The 14,696-nt window shown below is 47.6% G+C and overlaps 1 protein-coding gene across 4 annotated transcripts in view; it reads right to left on the bottom strand.

Moving 5' to 3' along the window:
• Positions 1–280: 280 nt before the first annotated feature.
• The window catches only part of Large1 (LARGE xylosyl- and glucuronyltransferase 1), a 453,235-nt gene continuing 438,819 nt past the window's right edge, over positions 281–14,696 (bottom strand). For all 4 annotated transcript variants that reach the window (XM_048356361.1, XM_048356369.1, XM_048356383.1 and 1 more), the window contains 3 exons: positions 10,184–10,330; positions 4,708–4,903; positions 281–1,748 (listed from right to left, as the gene is read on the bottom strand). In XM_048356361.1, coding sequence (XP_048212318.1) covers positions 1,551–1,748; positions 4,708–4,903; positions 10,184–10,330 — 541 coding nt within the window. In that variant the 3' untranslated portion in view covers positions 281–1,550. The remainder of the gene's footprint in view (positions 1,749–4,707; positions 4,904–10,183; positions 10,331–14,696) is intronic.

Here is a 14,696-nt window from a genome sequence, read left to right as displayed (position 1 = left end):
AATCAGAATTCTCTGGGGAGCTACAGGACCAGTGGTGAATGTGTTGGGGTGCTCACTTTACTAAGGAGTCCCACACTGTGCACATCTGGAGTAAGAAAACATCTGGCCTTCCCCGTGAGATCTCACCTTGGGCAAGACGGAAAGAAAAGGTGAAGGTTCAATCGACGAGAAGGAAAAAGAGAACGGAAGGCGTGAAGTCACTGTGTGTGGATGTGGAATCTGCCCTCAGCTGAGAACGACGTCTCAGTGGCTTTGTAAAGAGCGGGAGGGGAGCGGGAAGGAACAGTCTGTACTTTCCTTTATTGAATGCAGCTTTTGCTGGTCACATGGCAACTCAATACAAACAGCCCAGCGGAGGGTAGGGCAAGAACTCGTGTTCTCATCAATGTAAACACAACATTAATAGTGAAGAGTAAAGAAAATAGGTAAAAAGTCCAGTGTCTCCTCTAACTGCGTCAAAGGGAGGAGCTGGCCGACTCTCGGACAGGTCCCCAGGGGAGGCTTGAGGTCGTCACCTCCCCTGTCCACAGCGAAGCTGGACCGATGCGGAGAAACCCAACCCTGTTCTCCCGGGCCTCTGCGCTGAGTCTCCGGATTGGGTTCCCATGACGATCCAAGTTCCTCTGGAGGCCTGAGAGGTTCGTACCTTCCATGTGCACTGAAATGGCTCCTTTCCACACCACCAAGTCTCTGCCCATAGAAAAATGTGACTGGGGTTCCCGCGGTAGGCCTGGCCGTGCCCAATGTGCCCTGCGGTAGCCCTGGATTCCGGAGAGCAGGGAGCGCCGTCGTGGGCCCTCAGTGCTAATCCTGATTTGCTGGGGACGCTTGGCCTTCCTGCTGGGTCAGAGCTGAGAGACAGATGCTGTCTCAGGCTGCACGGTCTCCCTCGGAGCTTGGACGGATCACATTTTTCTATTTTGGAATCCCAGACCAAAAAAATAATCAAAAATCCCCCAAATGAAAACAAATCAAAATGATATAAGAGTGATAAAAGACCAATCTGCCTCGCCTCCAGGTCCCTGCACATACCGTGTCTCCATGGGCTCCGGATGCTTGGTTCAGGTCCTTGGCTTGCCCGCCCCTTGGGTACCCAGCTACATGGCAAGGAAAAGAAAGTTTCCTCTGAAGGAAGAGAAAACTTGCTTTTATTTCCTGGGAAGACTCCTTGATTTTCCTTTCTCCCCACCTAGGATGAAACTACCATGATTGAAAAGACAACAGAAATGTCTCAAAGCCCCTGCCTTGGCATGTGGCTTTCTTTGTGGGACCTTGGTAACCTTCGATTCTCTCTCACCCCTTGGCTTCCCATTCTTACTGCGCCCTCTGTCGGTGGACTGTTTTCCTACACGCTGGGAATGCAACAGAGGCTGGCTGAATCCTTGTCCGTGATCTGGGAAGTGAGAGCAGCTTTGTGGGGGCCAAAGAAACCAAGAAAAAAACAAACTAAACAAAAACAAAGCAGTGCTCAATTTTGAAGGCATGGACCCCAGACAGCAAGTGGCTCTTCCCCCGTGGCACGCCTCTCCCTCGTGGTGACCTTCGTGGTGCTAGCTGTTGTTCTCAGCCGTGAGATATTTCAGGGCAGCAAAGCCATAGCGGCGTGACATGTCCTGCTGAAACTCTTCCTTCAGGGTTTTGAGACAGATGCGGTATTGCTTGTTGGAACGGAACTTGGTGATGTCGAAGCTGGGGGCATGAGGCATGTGGATCATGTAGGCATTGGGTAGCACGATGAACTCATATTCCTGGCAAGACGAGATAAGAACAGAGTGAGTCCTTGCAGGAACCCTGGGGAATGCATGCTGAAGGCCCACGTGACACTCCTGGGGATCAAACACAGGGCTTGTACGTATTGGGTAAGTGCTCTGCCCTTTCAGCCATAACCCCAGTCCTTTTGCTTGTTAGTTTGTTGCTTAGATACAGTCCGGCCTCAGATCACAAGTCTCCTACCTTCATCTCTCAGGACCACAGCTGTGGGCCATTTTCAATGAAGGAACTGCAGAACTATACAAAGACGAATGGCATGAAGTGCGAACGCTCAGGGTTGTCTCCATAACCTTGCGCAAAATGCTTAGCCGGGCTAAGTATCTTTTCATAAAGCAAAAGCGATCACACCGATCTCAAGAGATGACCCTGAAAGTGAAGCTAGTACTGCAGAGAGAGCACTGAGCTGACCCGGGCCCCGAAAGGCTCTTGATGTACTTAAGTTCACATCCTGGTGGTCACTCTGGTGACCCAGCCATGGGTTTCTCTTGCTCTTAACTGACATCGGTGTATGTGATTCCTGGTAGGGCTCGGTGAGCTTTGGGCCAGCCTCCACCGATCAGTATAAGAGAGAGTGCAGTCACAAACCCTAACTCATGTGCTACAAAATTCAGAAAACTGAGGGAAGGGATGAGGTTGAAAGGGATGGTGGAGATGACGAAAGGGGCGACAATGATCAAGAAATGATGTATCCACGAACTGCTCTGATGAAAAGCAACTTAAAAATAATGAAAATATGTTTTTAAAAAGGGGGGGGGGTAATTTTTATGCCTCTATCAGAAAGAATGACATTGCCCCATTCGTAAGGAAATGGAAGGTCTTGGAAAAAATTATACTAAGTGAAGTGAGCCAGACCCAAAGAAACATGGACTCTATGGTCTCCCTCATAGGGAATAATTAGCATAGGTTTAGGCTAGTCACAGCAGAGGATCACAAGAGCCTAACAGCTATGCCCTTATGAACACATAAGATGATGTTAAGTGAAATGAACTCCATGTTATTGAAACAAGTGTTATACACTGTTGTAATTATTTTCAACATGCCATGTGAAACCATAGCTTTTTGTTGCTGTTGTTCATGATCCTCTTGTATCCCCTGCCTGTGGTTGTCCCCATACTATCACTGTATCTCATCTGAGTACTCTGGATACTGTAGATACTGGTATTAGAACTAGGGAAGGGAAAGGGAATATCAAAATCGAGAGACAAGGGATAAAAAGACCAACAACTCCAAAAGCAATACTTATGAAACCATTTGGTGTAAACCAACTGAACAACTCATTGGGGGAGAGGGAAAAGGGGAGGGGAGAGGCGGGAATGAGGGAGGAGGTAACAAATTGAACAAGAAATGTACCCACTACCTTACATATGAAACTGTAGCCCCTCTGTACATCACTTTGACAATAAATAATTATTCAGAAAAAAAAGAGGGGACAAAACAAGAATAAAAGTCAAGAGGAAAAAAAATTCAGCTGGACTGAAGTTTCTCAAGAGCAAAACTCTGTCTGGCTCCTTCTTACAAGCTATACCACCATGAAGGTCCCTTCAACCTGGCAGAGTAAAAAACACCACGAAAACACAAGAATCCACAGATCGCTGTTTGGTGGACAAAGCACCTAACTCATCCCATCCAGCAAGTGGGCCCCTAGTCCTTCCTTCAGTCCTCTCAATGGGTAAAATTATGGGTGACTTGTGCTCTAGGTCCAAGACAGGAAAACACACAACATATTCCTAAAATAAACATAAAATAAACAAAGCCCAGTTCTCAGCTCTGTCTGGGCACGTGGAAGCTGAGGCTGACTAGCTTGGTGTTCGCAGACAGCAGTGCTTGGGGCTCCCTGCAAGCACAATGGGGACACGGACCCTAAAGACCACACGTTCTTCTCTTCAATGCGGGCGTTGCTCTACCGCCTTCTGCCAACACTGGTGATTCTCAATCACCCCCTCCCCTCCGACAGCTTTCGTGCATGGTGGGATTGTGGGGAAGCTCTTCCTGGTGATTCTCAATGGGCCATCGCTGTTTCCAATCTCAGCATTTCCTGAATCTGAGGTGCTATGGCTGAGACATGTTTTAACTCTTGAGAGCCAGGAAAAGGAGCATGGAGAGCAGTCGAAGCAGAGTGGGGATGGCGGGAGGAGGTAGCCTTCTCCTAACTCATCCAGAGCAATCTGGCTTCTGTTTGTGTAACCCAGTGGTGACAAATGATGGCCTATCTTGACCTGCTGTATGTCTGCATGTACCCAGTAGTACTGGACCATCGTCATGCTCATTCATTCACACAATGTCTATGGATAAAGTGGCCATGGCAGAGTTGAGCCGCTGTTTAAGTGGGAGAAGCAGAGGCCCCACCAATTCCCAAGAACTTAATGATCTGGCCCTCCAGAGAGGAAGTTGGTAGAACCTTGGTTTCTTCCTCCAAAATTTGCAGACTTCTTTTTTAAACTATGTGAGCAATAAGCATTAGCTGAGTGAATGAGGGTTTTTTTTAAGAGGGAATGCAGGCTGAAAAAAAATCACTGCTGTCTTAGTTAAAGGGGAGTCCCTTGGTGCCTCGTAGTGGTGTGTTTTGTGTCATTTAGATAGAAGTCTTACACTACTTTGTGTCTGTTGTACAACCCCAAAGATCAAGCTGGCTTGTGCCAACACGATCCATCATTTGTGTGTCTTCATCTTCTGCTTGAGTGAAGACAAAGGGGTGAAATGGTTTGTCACGGGGGATTCACGTTTGGTCCTGGCTGGCAACCCAACTTTCTTGCAAGGGAGGAAGAAAGAGCAGTGACTTGAGGTCAGCTGTGATTTGCGATTAGGACTGCTGCGCTCTCACTCTAGATCTCTGAGTACAACTTGCTCCTTCTTAGACCTGGTTTTCCTTTTCCCGAAGGTGCCCTTCCGGCACACCTCCCTCTCACCACACCCCGGGCGGGTGTCCGTTCTTCTCACCTGTGCATCCAGTTCCATGATATGAGCCACTTTGTTCCAGCCAAAGCCCACAAACCTCCGGTCATACTCTGGGCAGTCTCGTCTCACCACAACATATGGCTCGAAGTCGGCTTCCCACTCCACCCGGTAAGGCGTGGTGGCAGTCCGCCACTTGGCGAAGTTTGTGGGTGCGTGGCCTTTCGTCCAGACATGATACCTGGGACACATGGAGAGAAGCTCTTAGGGGGAGGGAAGGAAGTCAAGCTCTCCAAACCCTACCACTTTGGAGGAAGACGCAACATAGGCGGATATGGTCTTTATGTGAGTGGCGCTCTCCCTGCGAAAGCTACATTCTAGTGTTATCCTCAGGATCTGCTGCGAAATGGGATCTTCACAAACCTAACCAAGTTGAGATGAAGTCAAGATGGCTTAGGATGGGTCCTACTCCAATGGTTGGTGTCCTTTTCTAGGAAGAAAATTTGAACAGAGTGATAGAAACGCATGGAGCACAGACAGAGTGATGGCTCCATCCCTAACACAGGGGATGCTGAGGATTTCTGGAAGGGACCAGAAAGAGGGCAGAAGGAAGAAAGGAAGACTTTGTCTCTAGACTTCTTTGGGGGAAAGGATGGCCCTACTGATACTCTGGTTTGGGACATTTGGCTCCAAGTGCTGTGAAAGAGTAATTTTCTGTTGGAGTGAGTTTGGAATATACTGTTATAGGGAAGGGCCCGGGCCTTTGTGAAAGGTGGAGGCTGCCTCCTTGTTTGGTGAACTCCTGATGCTCTGTCATTTCTATGGACACAGTTGACAGTGGTCTGTACTCTGTGCTGTGGCTATGACTGCCAGAGAGCACCCTCATTCTTGAAACAGAACCTCTGAGTAGGCGGCTGCTGGGATTACGTTATGTTGTGAGCACATTTTTGTAGACTGAATGAACGGTTAGTAATCAGGTGACCTCATATTAAAGTAGAGGGAGATTACGGTGGCGGTGAGACCTGATCCTATAAACCTTCAGCTCTAGGTCTGGAAGGAAGCAGAGTTATACTGTGCACTACCTATGGGACTCTAGGAGCTGAAGCAGGGTGCCTGGCCAAATCCAGCAGGAGAATGGGGACCTCAGCTTGTACCACCCCCAGGAATGGAATTTCGTGAGCAGCCGCTGAGTAGGGAGAGGACCTTGTGTGCAGAACAGCAGCGTTGCTTACAGGCTGCTTTCCGGCTGGTGAGACCCAATTCATCTTTGGACCACTGACCAACTCCTCAGCAGAGACAGACTGTACATTTACACAGTTTTGATCAGGTCTGCTTGTGGTAATTTGCTATACACAGCCATAGAAAAATGAACACAAACACATGACAAGATCAAGAAGCTGGTATTTGATAACCACTTACTATGCATTGGGAATATTTGAAATAACACACACACACACACACACACACACACACATTCTAATAACTTAACTAATCTCAGGTAACAGGTATTTAAGTGGAGAAGCTGGGATTTCAGTCCATATCTGGCTGAGTCCCTTCTATGCCACTGTCCCCTGTCCTCTCTGACCTACAGAACAAGTACTCAATGACGGTACTCTAGCACTGAATAGATGAGTGCATGAATGAGTTGTCTAAAAAAGGCATGAAGTGCCTTGGAGAGGAGCCAGTGACTGGGACAGGAGTTCTGCCTCAGAGATGGTAGAACCTGGGGGCATAGTGAGGTTACAGACAGGATAAAGAGAAAGAGGTTAGGGAAGATGGTACCCAGAGCTAGAGACAGGAGCTGTAGGAAATGAAAGGTGGCCTTTCATGGCTTAGCTACAGAGAGACGCTCAAGAGCCCTGGGCTTCATCTTTTTCTCGAGGATGGTTCTACAGAGCAAGCAACGCTGTAGGTCAGAGAAGGAGAGGGAGAGATTCTGAAAGAGAGGAGAGAGAGACAAGAGAGAATGTCCCTGTGGCTTGTAGCACTCCAATAGCAATGCTAAGGCTCTTCCTTAATTTGCTCTCACACCGCTGAGGCTGGGCTTCCTGCAGACCCTCAGGGATAAGGGATCTTCCCAGTGTGTGCTACGTGGTCTTCAGGCCATCAGATGGACTTTCCTCTAGTTGTGTTGCTGGGTGAGAGGGGCGGGCTGGAGGAAGGAGGGACCTGACTCTCAGCTCCAGCAATGCAGCAATGTTTGACCAAACCAGTCACTTAACTGGAGAAATAAAATGAAAGTGTGAGCTTTAATGGAGCATGAAAAAGGATACCGAGGGAGAAATGTCAATCACAGTTCGAATCCCCAAACTAGGCCAAGAAGCAGTTGGCTTTCTGTTTGTGAACTTGCTGAACAGGCGCTTGACACCTGGTGCTTTTGACGAAGACACAGCGTAAGTGATGGCCAGAAACCCATATTAGGTCCCAAGCAGAGCACAGTGGAGCCATTGGGCTAGGGTTCAAATCCCACTTCTGCCATTTACAATCTGAAGACCTGTACAACAAAGCACTGTAATGGGGCTTTAGCTTCCCCTGGCATTGGCTGAGATAAATAATACCTGTGGCGATGAACTGCCAAGGAGCGCCAACGAGACAATGCAAAGAGCTTGGCACAGCACTGGCCGGCAGCGGGCATTCAATAAATGCTAGTTCCCTACTAAGCAGTACAGCAAAATGCTCATACATAGGGCTGAGAGGTAGCCGGTCTGGGTTGGAACTCTGAATTCAGTACCAGTGGACAAGTTAACTATTCTGTCTCTCTACTTTCTGCTCTTGGCAAACTGGGAGGTAAGAGTGATACTTCCATCCTGAACTGACAGGAAGTGAGGGACTCACTAAAAAAAACACAAGGATATTCTTAATCTTTCTCTTTGTGTCTCTCCTAGGTATGATGTCAACCCACAGTGGTCTTCTCTCTATGGTATCAATAGATGAGCGACTATTTTATTGATTTTCCTTCTTCAGAATCTGAATGCTTTGGTCCATTACTAAGTACAGAAGAGGGGGAAAAAAAAGAGCAGGGGAGGGCACAGACAGCTAGGTCAGTTCTGTTTGGCTGGGGATGCAGCTTCCACCTGCTCGGCCTGGAACACTGACAGCGTGCTGAATGGCTGGGCAGAAATCACAATCAACCCACCACTAAAACAAACCATGGTCTGAAAACAGCCTGAAGAGCCCACTGTCAGCCCGGGAGACTTTAGGGGCTGCTCTCCAGAGCCCAGCAACCCCAGGTGGCCTCAGAAACAGTGCTGAGGTAATGAGAGAGGGTTCCTGGGTACACTTCTCATGATGCTACTGAGATCTGGGGTGTTCTGAGCACCCCAACATTTTCATACCACAGAGTCCTGTGGAAGATTTGTTCCAGTGCCAGGGTTTCTGACTCAGGAAGTCTAGCTCAGCCTTGAGGTAGCATTCCTAACAACGGCCAGGTGATGTGATACTATAGGCTTGGGGCCCAAACTCAGAACCACGCCCCTAGAGGAGGCAGCGGGTGTAATGCCGGATGTGGACGGGAGGAGGTGTGTGGTGATGGTGATGGTGAGAGCAGGTGACAAGAGCAATTTCTTGGAGGGAAGGGCTATAATTTAGTGCTAGGCATGGTGGCTTACAAGCCCTTGACCAGAGCAGTAATCATGGACACAGCAGGCCAGAGCCTGGCTATCATGCCCATAGACATGTTCCCGAAATGAGTTCTCAGATCACCGAGGGCTGGAGATGGAACCAATACCTTGGAAATCTGCCAGGTGATCAGACTCCAGGTTATAATGACTCAGGTGGGCGTTTGTCCTCTAAGTCTGGATTTCTTACTGTGTGTCTCTAAATGCTGATCAATATGAAAATTAAAGACTTGTCAGTAGATCAATGCTATTTTGGTGAGGAGCACAGGCTCCTCAGACCTGGGATATATCCTGGCTCTGCCCTTTATTAGACATGTGTCGCTGGGCCAATTACTTGGCCTCTCAGAACCTCCACAACTTACCTCTAAAAAGGGGACTAAAGTCATGCTATTCAATTTGCACTATGTGGAAAATGGCCTATGCAACTTGTCAGCAGGGATGGGAGGGTGAAACTCAGGGAAAATAAAGGAAGGGGAACATTAAAGACTGTACTCATTACCTGACTTATGAAATAGTAGCCTCTTCTGTACAATTCCTTAATAATAATTAAAAAATAGGGAGTGTATCTTAGGTATGCTGTAAGGATTAACTATTCTGATCACAATGGCTGGCACATTTCAAGCACTCAATAAGGGGTAGTTGTTGTTATCTTTCTGGAAAGTAGTAAGGAACAATTGGCAGGGGGAAGAAATCAACTCTTCCAGGTCACTTTCTAGAATTCTGGATGGACAATGAAGGCTCCACCAGGACCACTATAGTCTCATGAAATATAATAATCTCTGCACATAATAATGATAATAAAACATAATAATCTGTGGACTGCTGAATGAATATCCTACCTCAAGAGTTATTTTCAAAGAATAGCTTGAGAAGACCTTCTAGAGACTTCCAGAAACTATGCAGTATTATGAAAATTGAGGTTATGTCTATGGACTTGCCAAATACTGCGTGGTTTGTGCTTTAGTGTTGGCTATTCTTACATTACTTGTAATGGAGGCTTCTGTTTAGCAGAAGCAGGCCAAAGCAATGGCGCTGTTCACATGGCCCCATGTAGAACCCAGCATAACTCCTATGCCTCAGCCCTGCACGGTTATACTTCATGCTGTAGTCTACCCCTGGGAGGCTGAACCTATTTGTACCTGTGCAGCCCACAGCTTCTGGGTCCTGTGGTAAGACAGCTCTGCATGTTCCTGCAGGACATTTCCTGTAGGAAATGAGGGCTTTCTTCGAAGCCGTGTGCAGCTCTGGATTGACAGTGATGACCTTAAGTTGAAATGATGGTTGCCCATGCTAGGTCCAAAGGGCTCAGAAGACAGACCAAAAGTGAAAGCAAAGCCCAGCACCAGTGGCTCACACCTGTAATTCTAGCTACTTAGGAGGCTAAGATCAGAGGATGGCAGTTCAAAGCCAGCTCGGGCAGGAAAGAAAGTTCGTGAGACTCTTGGCTCCAATAAACTACTCAGAAAAAGCTGGAAGTGGCATTGTAGCTCAAGAGGTAGAACTGCTAGCCTTGAGCACAGAGAGGCTCAGGGACAGAGCCCAGGCCCTAGGTAAGTGAAGACAAGATACTTATTAAATGAAACCCATTGACCAAGCCAACAATCATACACACAAAAGAAGGAATTCAGAGCCAGGACATGGTAGCAGGCTCCTACTCCCAGTTTACCTGTCATTCCATCTGCACCCACAACGTCTGGACCCATAGCTCCTGTCAGGCATGCAGAAAACAGAATGCATGGCCTGGGAGTGGGGGGAAAGAGAGGATTCCCAGGACAGGTCTGCAGGACCAGGGCTTTCACTGGCCTTATGCAACTTGCCAACCTTTGGGCCAGGAGCTCTGGTGTCTAGGGTCCCCAGGAGAGAGGCTCTGACGCCCCATGGAGGATGGCGTGGTGGCTACTCACCTGAATGTGAAGAGAGCCCCCATGTCCAACATCGACAGCAACTCCGCTTTCGATTTGGGGAAAGAGAGCCGGTAGCGCAGCGTCTCAAATGCCGGGACGATCATCGCTTTCTTGGTGTTGGCAAGGTCCAGCTGGATGACAGACTTCCTGAAAGAGGGTGGCAGGATGAGAGACTGGTACTGTGAAACCAGGCAGGACTTTTCCCCAGGAGGGCAGGCTGTGGTCACATTAGGGAGGTGTGTGAGAGAAAGCCCGCAGCAACCTCACAGCTTCAGACGGGAGAACTGAAACCTGGGGAGGCCAAGCGACTTTGCCCGTCCCCATCTAGGGTCCCCAGAGAGGAACTGACATCCGCCATGGCTGACCCAGAGGACCGAGACCTTCTAGAGAGCAAACACAGGGTAGGCCAGGCAGGGTAGGAGGGGGCAGCCTCCCCTACACTTGCAGGCGTGGAGGGAGGTCTCAAAGGGCAGATGAACACAAGGCCAATGGCAGAGTGACCAGTCTGTGACCACTCAACCATATCGACGGTCTGGACTTTGAACCATGGAAGTAGCCTGAGCCTCTTCTTTCCTGCAGCCAGCACCCAGCCAAGTAGATCAGAACTCCAGTGTGCCATTTGTAGGGGCAGAGTTTCCCTAACCTCTCTCTGATTCCCACTTCTGCACCCAGCCTTCTGCTCTGCTCCTCAGGGTACCCAGATCACACCCTTCGGCACGAAGAAAGGGAGAAAGACCCAGGGAGTGCCACAGGGCACGGAGCTTTTAATGACCACAGACTGGATCTGAATCTTGGCAATGTGGCTTTACGAGCCTTGTCATCCTGGCCAAGTAATTTAGCTTCCCTCTACCTTGAGCTCCTTTCCTCCTCCAGAATGGTGGCAATAATGTCTGCCTCCTGGAGTTGCTGTGATCAAGGTAATGGAATACTGCTTAGCACACCTGGCATGAGGGGTGAATGCAGCAGCAAATGGAATCAATGACACTGTAGGGCTATCATCACTCCCTGGCTCAATCTGCTATGATTTCTTTTGGCTATGAACTTGGTACTTCATCCTGCCTTTCTGCTCAGACCACTGACTTTTAGGTCTTGGTGCTGTCATGAGCTGTTTGCTTCTGCCTCTGAAATTGCGAGAGCAGCCTCTCTTGGAATGGTAGACATTTGGAAGGCAGTTTGATAAATACTGAGAGGCGCAACCTTCATGGCCACACAATTGCTTATGGCTGTACTGCCCAAGTCGCTCCATCTTGCAAAGCTCTGAGCATGTGCAGAGGCAAAGGCCAGGGCTGGGTGGCAAAGAGTAGCCATTATCCTAAGGAGGTAATAACTATGTAAGCTGAGGCCAGTGCAGTACAAGACAGATCTATAGGCCAAGGAGGACACCCATCAGCAGGCTTTGACAAATGAACAATAGAAGACTCTGGATCAGGACAGAATAAGAGAAGTCTTCTAAATCAACCTCTGCTAAAGGGTCTCATCCGAGAGCAGGTTGTTGCAAGATGGACTAGGAGTTCAGTCTGGAACCCTGTGAACACCACTGCAGTCCACACTGCATCATGATGCTTAATCAAGTGATACATGGCCCCCCGCCACTATTCCAGAGCAGGTTGGTAGAGGATGATAGCAGATGGAATAAGTCAGTCTGAAGTCCAGGGGTATGAGTCAGCTCATCCTCAGCCTGAATCCTGCTTCCCCTTTGTCAGAGCAATGATGTCAGTTTTCAGATGCTTAAGATTCCCTCCTCCCTGGCCACGCATCTAGAGTCAGCCAGCATTCCCTTTGCCTCTGCAGTGGTTATTTTAAGATATGAATGCAGTAGGGATGGAGTGGGAGGCTGGGAGGGCTGAGTTATGAAGGGAATGAGCAAAATGTATACACACACATACATAACAGATACAGAGATCTATAAACATGAAGTTCTCCCTAGAAGCATCGAATTGCCGCTGCAATCACCGTTATTCTACTAATCACTTCTTGGAATGCTAAATTTAAAAATAATTCCCCCTTGCTATGGCCCCTGAGCAGACCCTTGAGCTTTGCTTGCCCCTTCCTGAACCCCTGACTCAGGTTGCTTAGAGGTGGACACTTGTCCCAAGTATGCACATCTGTTCCTTACCTATGCCAATTAGAACAGAAACAGGAAAACCACGTGGCTGACTTCCACTCATGTCAGACAATGCTCTGAAGATTCCGGAACTTTTGCTACAGAGGCCTAGAGTTGCTTTGCTTAATTGAGGTCTTCCGCACTGGTTGTCTACCCCTACTGAGATTTCCTAAGATATACTAGCCAACGTTTTCATTTGATTCAGATGAATTTTAATTAAGCTTCTCACATTGGGTTGTGTTGCTTGCCACCAAACAAGCCTAACTGATAAAGAGTAGAAGACCCAGAGCAAAGAGACTCAGTGAGTATCATGCCTTACAAAGGTAGCCCCGGGCAGTCATATTTCCCCCAGCATGGACAGTATGAGATTCTGACGTGATCTCTGCACATTCCCTGTAGTCTCAATGAAATACGAATCCTACCAAGATGTGTCGACACCTGGTAGGTCCATTCCAGACTTAATCCAAGGTTTCAATCCTCATGAAGTTGTTTTGGCAGTACAGTGGTGGCAGTGTACAGGCTCGGAGAACAACTGTGTTTTTGAGATGATAATGGTGGCCCGGGCTCTTCTGCAGTGTGTTCTGTTCAACATCCTACACTGCTGGGCTTACAGACCGAGGGGAAGGCAATGTGATGTGATCACAGCTGGACAGCATGTGGTGCAGGGGCTGGAGACGTTTTCGGCAGAGGTAGGTAGGTCGTATGGTGAGTGAGAACGCTGGGTTGGGAGGCAAGAGATTTGAGTTTTAGGGCATCCCTGGCCAGCCTGGGACTCTCTGGGTCACTTTCCACATATCTCTCCTACAGATGAATCTTGGTGATTAAAATGGGAGGTAGCAGGAAGCTGGTGGAATGGTCCGGAAATCCTGCCTTCTCTAGTTCTGATTCCACCACTGCTGACCTGTTGGGCAAATCCCTGTATTTAGCATTTGTGCACTGGTAAAACATGCTGGTAATGGAAAGCAGCAGTGTGTGTGTGTCGGGGGCGGGGGGTAATGCCTGGTGCAATGCTTGGCACCTCTGAAGCACAGGAAGGCTGCTGCCTGCCATGGTCCACTTAGTGTGTCAACTGGGCTGGACCTCAGTGGCCAGTTGCTAGATGTTTCTGTGAAGGTAGCTGGGTATCAGATAAACATGAATGACATCTACAATCATTTGACTTTTGAGGAATGGGTATTACCCTTGATAATGTTTCAGCTAGTTACCTGAAAACCTTGGTAACAAAACCTGAGTTTTTCTAGAAAAGAAAGATTTTGCCTTAGAATTGTCACATACAGATCTTGCCTCTCTTCACTCTATGGGCCTGCTCTATGGATTTCAGGATAGCTCTCATATCTGTATGTGAAGGCTCTTTAAAAATCGTTCTCTTTATGAGGGACAAGGTAACAAACTGTACAAGAAATGTATCCAGTGCCTAACGTATGAAACTGTAACCTTTCTGTACATCAGTTTGATAATAAAAATTTGAAAAAAAAATCATTCTCTTTTTCTCTCTATCTATCTCTGTACATCTGTACTACTCTTGCCCATTATCCCCTAAATGACATAGCACACCACTATTGACATACCATTTCCATTTTTAATAGGTATTATTGTCACTGCTGACTTTAGTTGCAGTGGGGGACCCTATAGAATCAGTCTCAAGGGGTTGATGTATTTCTTTTTTTTCAAATTTTTATTATCAAACTGATGTACAGAGAGGTTACAGTTTTATACGTTAGGCATTGGATACATTTCTTGTACTGTTTGTTACCTTGTCCCTCATACCCCCCTTCCTCCTCCCCCTTTCCCTTCTCCCCCCCGCCCCACCGGAGGTGTTCAGTTCACTTATACCAAACAGTTTTGCAAGTATTGCTTTTTTTTATTAATTGGACATAAATTTTTTTACAAGGTGTTGTGCAAAGAGGGTGCAGTTACATAGTAGGGCAGTGTGTACATTTCTTATGATATCTTACGACCTGTTTTTCTATCCCTTGTCTAGGTCAGGTTGACATATATGCAATATACAATGTATCAAGAACATATACAGTATTCACAGACTTGGTCTCTACTGTCTCTCCGTCTCCCTTTGTTAACAGTCATATATCGGAGATCATGCCCCTTTGTTTTCTGTGTTCTAGGCTTGTCTCACTCAACATTATTTGTTCGAGTTCTGACCATTTCCCTGCGAATAACAGTATTTCACCATTCCTAATCGCTATGTAGTATTCCATTGTGTATAAGTACCATATTTTTTGGATCCATTCATCTGTGGAGGGGCATCTGGGTTGTTTCCATATTTTGGCTATTGTGAATTGTGCTGCGATAAACATGGAAGTACAAATGCCTTTTTGATATCTTGGATTTTGCTGTTTAGGATAGATGCCTAAGAGTGGTATGGCTGGGTCATAGGGTAGGTCTATATTGAGC

The sequence above is a fragment of the Perognathus longimembris genome, chromosome 1, assembly GCF_023159225.1.
Source record: "Perognathus longimembris pacificus isolate PPM17 chromosome 1, ASM2315922v1, whole genome shotgun sequence".
NCBI lineage: Eukaryota > Metazoa > Chordata > Mammalia > Rodentia > Heteromyidae > Perognathus > Perognathus longimembris.
Note: the sequence above shows the minus strand (reverse complement) of the source record. Positions and strands in the feature narration are given on the sequence as shown.